At 47.5% G+C, this 4,737-nt stretch overlaps 1 protein-coding gene across 1 annotated transcript in view; it reads right to left on the reverse strand.

The window, feature by feature from the left end:
* Nucleotides 1-249: 249 nt before the first annotated feature.
* LOC140371361 (H-2 class II histocompatibility antigen, E-S beta chain) overlaps nt 250-4,737 on the reverse strand; it is an 11,080-nt gene continuing 6,592 nt past the window's right edge. The window contains exons 3-6 of the mRNA XM_072458465.1: nt 2,958-3,165; nt 2,037-2,104; nt 888-1,001; nt 250-464 (exon numbers count right to left, since the gene is read on the reverse strand). Of these exons, the coding sequence (XP_072314566.1) occupies nt 436-464; nt 888-1,001; nt 2,037-2,104; nt 2,958-3,165 (419 nt within the window). The 3' untranslated portion in view covers nt 250-435. The remainder of the gene's footprint in view (nt 465-887; nt 1,002-2,036; nt 2,105-2,957; nt 3,166-4,737) is intronic.

Below are 4,737 nucleotides of genomic sequence, written 5' to 3' on the forward strand. Positions count from 1 at the left end.
TCAAAGGTCTGGACTCTTCTCATCTCTGTGTTTATGTGAATCATTCTGGATTCGGCCAATCAGAGCGCGACACATCATCAGTCCCAGATTTATCACTTTGTGCGTCACATTTGTAATAAACAACATAAATCATGAAGAAACAAATCTGGATTCATTTTATTAAAGCCACCAGCAGAAAAACACCCACAAAGAGACGTCACATGTACATTATTCTGAAAATCTAATCACAGGAAACAAAGTATTTTACTCTTTAATCTTCACGTGAGGCTCATCTCTGTAAAATCACTTCATTAAAACTGTTTAATTATGATTTCAGCAAAAGCAGTCAATTTATTCCAGACACAAACAAGATGATAAAAGACGACCATCAGGAACCTCTGGAGACCAGGAACCTCTGGAGATCAGGAACCTCTGGAGATCAGGAACCTCTGGAGATCAGGAACCTCTGGACACCAGGAACCAACCTGAAAACAACAGTTATGAGCTTTATATTTCAGACTCTGCCCCTGGTGGACAGCTCTGGTGTTACAGACTCTGCCCCTGGTGGACAGCTCTGGTGTTACAGACTCTGCCCCTGGTGGACAGTTCTGGTGTTACAGACTCTGTCCCTGGTGGACAGTTCTGGTGTTACAGACTCTGCCCCTGGTGGACAGCTCTGGTGTTACAGACTCTGCCCCTGGTGGACAGTTCTGGTGTTACAGACTCTGCCCCTGGTGGACAGTTCTGGTGTTTGCTCAGATTCAACAGTTGCAGACTTTTAAATATAGTTTAAAGACACAGTTCTATATGCTCTCTACATAATACAAAGAGTGAAATATTCTAAAGCTGTTATAAGACTTTTAAAAGTATCAAAGTGTGAACTGCACAGATGTGAGATGACCTCTGACCTCTGGACTTGTGTTTGTAGAAGATGAACCCGGCCAAAGACAGAACCAGACCCAGAACCAGACCAGACGCTCCAATGGCAATCTTATTCCTGTCACCATCAGAGAGAGCGCCCTCTGTGGAGAGACACGGTACTGCAGTTATATATATATATATATATATATATATATATATATATATATATACAGAGAGAGAGCGCCCTCTGTGGAGAGACACGGTACTGCAGTTATATATACTTATATACACAGAGAGAGCGCCCTCTGTGGAGAGACACGGTACTGCAGTTATATATACTTATATATACAGAGAGAGAGCGCCCTCTGTGGAGAGACACGGTACTGCAGTTATATATACTTATATATACAGAGAGAGAGCGCCCTCTGTGGAGAGACACGGTACTGCAGTTATATATACAGAGAGAGAGAGAGAGAGCGCCCTCTGTGGAGAGACACGGTACTGCAGTTATATATATATATATATATATATACGGCCGTGGCTGGAGAGCTGCGGCGCGGTCAAATAGCCGTGCAGTTTCAGGGACTGCGGCATTTCCCTTATAGCCTCATGGCTAACCCTAACCTTAACCCTAACCTTATCCCGGCGCGGTCTAAAACGGCGCTAAAACGCGGTCAAATAGCGGCGCAGTTTCAGGAGCCGCGGCGCGCGGCCGGCACAAAAATAACATGGCAGTTTCGGCCGCGCACCGCGGCTCTGCAGACACTCCCTATATATACAGAGAGAGCGCCCTCTGTGGAGAGAAAAAAATGCTTAGCTTAGATTTGAACATTGTCAGAGTAGAAGCCTGTCTCACATCTTTAGGAAGAATGTTCCAGATTTTAGCTGCATAAAACTGAAATGCAGATTCCCCATGTTTAATCCTGACTCTGGCACCAGCAGGAGGCCGCTCCATGTTTAGTCCTGACTCTGGCACCAGCAGGAGGCCGTTACAGTCTAATCTACTGGAGACAAACACATGGATAAGTCTCTCGAAATCTGGTTTGGACACTATATATATTTTTTTTTTAGATGGTAAAAAGCTGCTGATGTTATTGATTTGACGCGGCTGTTAAAGTTCAAGTCTGAGTCCATTATTACAGTTATTTATTCTGAGAGTGAGCGAAATGGGAGGGCATCTGACACACAGGTCTTACCCCAGTCCAGGATCCTTGGCTCTTTGAGACTGACGTGTTCAATCACACAGGAAATCTGGTCCTCAGGACTGTGACAGAAGGAGATTTAGAAAGTCTGGTCCTGGTCCTGGTCCTGGTCCTGGTCCTGGTCTTACCTGGGCATTTACTGTGAGAGCAGCTGGTAGTACCAGTCCCTGGTCCTGGTCTTGGTCTAGTCCCTGGTCCTTGTCCTGGTCCTGGTCCTGTCATGGTCCTGTCATGGTCCTGGTCCTGGTCCAGGTCTCGTCCCTGGTGCTGGTGCTGGTCCTGGTCGAGTCCCTGGTCCTGGTCTAGTCCTGGTTCTGGTGTTGGTGTTGGTGCTGGTGCTGGTCCTGGTCCTGGTCGAGTCCCTGGTCCTGGTCTAGTCCCTGGTTCTGGTCCTGGTCCAGTCCCTAATCCTGGTCCAGTGCCTAGTCCCGGTCTAGTCCTGGTCTGGTTCTGGTCTAGTTCTGGTCCAGTCCATGGTCCTGATCCTGTCCTGGTCCTGGTCTACTCCCTGGTCCTGGTCCAGTCCATGGTCCTGATCCTGTCCTGGTCTAGTCCCTGGTCCTGGTCTAGTCCTGGTCTTGGTCCTGGTCTTGTCCTGGTCCTGGTGCTGGTCCTGGTCCTGGTCCTGGCCCTGGTCCTGGTCTTGTCCTGGTCCTGGTCCTGGTCCTGGTCCTGGTCCTGGTCCTGGTCCTGGTCTTGTCCTGGTCCTGGTCCTGGTCCTGGTCTAGTCCCTGGTCCTGGTCCTGGTCCTGGTCTTGGTCCTGGTCCTGGTCTAGTCCAAGGTCCTGATCCTGATCCGGGTCCTGGTCCTGGTCTAGTCCCTGGTCTTGGTCCTGGTCTAGTCCAAGGTCCTGGTCTAGTCCCTGGTCCCGGTCCTGGTCCTGCTCCTGGTCCTGGTCCTGGTCCTGGTCTTACCTGGGCGTGTACTCCAGGTGTGAGTGCAGCTGGTAGTACCAGTCTCCGTCGGGCAGCAGGTCTGTGGTGGTCACTCCAGTGGTGATGGTTTCTTGGTGGTTGGTCCAGGTCACAGTGATGTCTTCTGGGTAAAAGCCGTAGATGCTGCAGACCAGGACCCGGTCTTTGCCATCAGAGGGCGCCGAGTTCAGCACCGCGTACGGCTCCACTGGAACATAAAGAAGAGTGAGTGAAGCTGAGCTGAACATTCACTGCTTCTTACTCCAGGAGATTCTTCTACGTCATCATTTTAATACTTTATTAGGCCCGAGCGCCACAAGCTGCGAGAGGCCTATTAGTCCCGTAAGGCCGTGCGAAGCACGGCTGCAAAAGTGCGCACGTAGTGCGCACCTAAACACTCACTAAAGCACTCCTCCTCACGCACGCCCCGTGCAGACTTATTAGTTGTAGGAAAATGGAACATTACCGTTGTAAACGGGCGAAGCCCGTGCAAAAGTGCGCACTAAACGAGCACTTTACATTGGGATGACGACCGCGAAGCGGTCGTCATCCCAATGTAAAGCACTCATTTGCCCTAAGTAGCTCACAAATACGTTCCATCTCTTGCATGTTCCGTTCATATAAACATGTAATGCAAAAATTTAACATTATTACTGTTTAAAGGGCCAAAAACACAAAGTGGGCGGAGCCCACTCAAAATTAACGAAATTACCCGTCAGTGACCAGGGACCCACACCATGAGGTAGGAAAGCGCGAGCGCGTTCTGAAAATGTATAGTTTATGATATTTGAAAAATGGGAAACATTGTTTTCGCATCGGAATATTATTCTTCTTTCTTTCTTCTCGGGACACGCCCCCTATTTTTCACCCAGTGACATTGACGAAAAGTCACAAAAATGTTCACACCGCTAAAAATCGTGCCTCTACATTCTGGCTATTTCCCTTTTCTAAAATTAAATAAATGTGCTCGTCAGCGCCCCCAAATGTCCCAAAAATACATTGAGATAGCAAATGACCCAAAAAAAATCTGATCGTAGAATCATGAAATTTGGCGCAGAGGTAGATCGTGACAAGAGAAGTAAAAAATATTATTACGGCGACGCCGTCCGCCCAACCAAATGTCGGCCATATTGGTTCAAAAATGGCTAAGCATGACTCTGGAGTTTTTCAAAACGTCGTACTTTTATGAACTCCTCCCCCTCAGGGCGTTGGCTCTAAAAAGCTGAAATTCGGTGAAAATGCTACTGAGGAGTGGGACAGCAAAAGTTATTCAAATGACATTGACCCTGTCACGGTCTCTGAGCGGCGAAGCCGCAAACTTTAGCTAGAATTTCAGAAATCTCCCAAATTTAACATTTCTGCCGTTTGCGCAGATAAAGTCCGAATTGCGTCAAATTACAATCAGTTGTTAAACTCTTTGCCCTAAACCTACTTGAAGTGAAATTAATTAATTTGGCGCCACAGCGCCCCCTACAGATTTTATATGGAGGTTAAATGTTTAGTTTTGCGAAATTATCTGAAATTTGACACAAAACTCAATTTTGGCCCCATCAAAAAAGTCAATGAGACTCATGTCATAATTGTTATGGCGTTGCCGTAGCGATGACCAAAACCTCCCATGTTATTCCAATGGGAAAATCACCAGAACATGTTTACACTGTAGACTTTCACCAACTCCTCCCCCTCAGGGCGTCAGCCCTATTAACCTGAAATCTGGTGAGACTCATCTTCAGGACCATCAAAAGTTATCCACATTTTTATTCAAAGAGTCACGGTGTCT

This window comes from Eucyclogobius newberryi, unplaced genomic scaffold (genome assembly GCF_026437365.1).
Source record: "Eucyclogobius newberryi isolate DKJ021-1_F unplaced genomic scaffold, fEucNew1.0.hap1 SCAF_22, whole genome shotgun sequence".
Taxonomy (NCBI): Eukaryota; Metazoa; Chordata; class Actinopteri; order Gobiiformes; family Gobiidae; genus Eucyclogobius; species Eucyclogobius newberryi.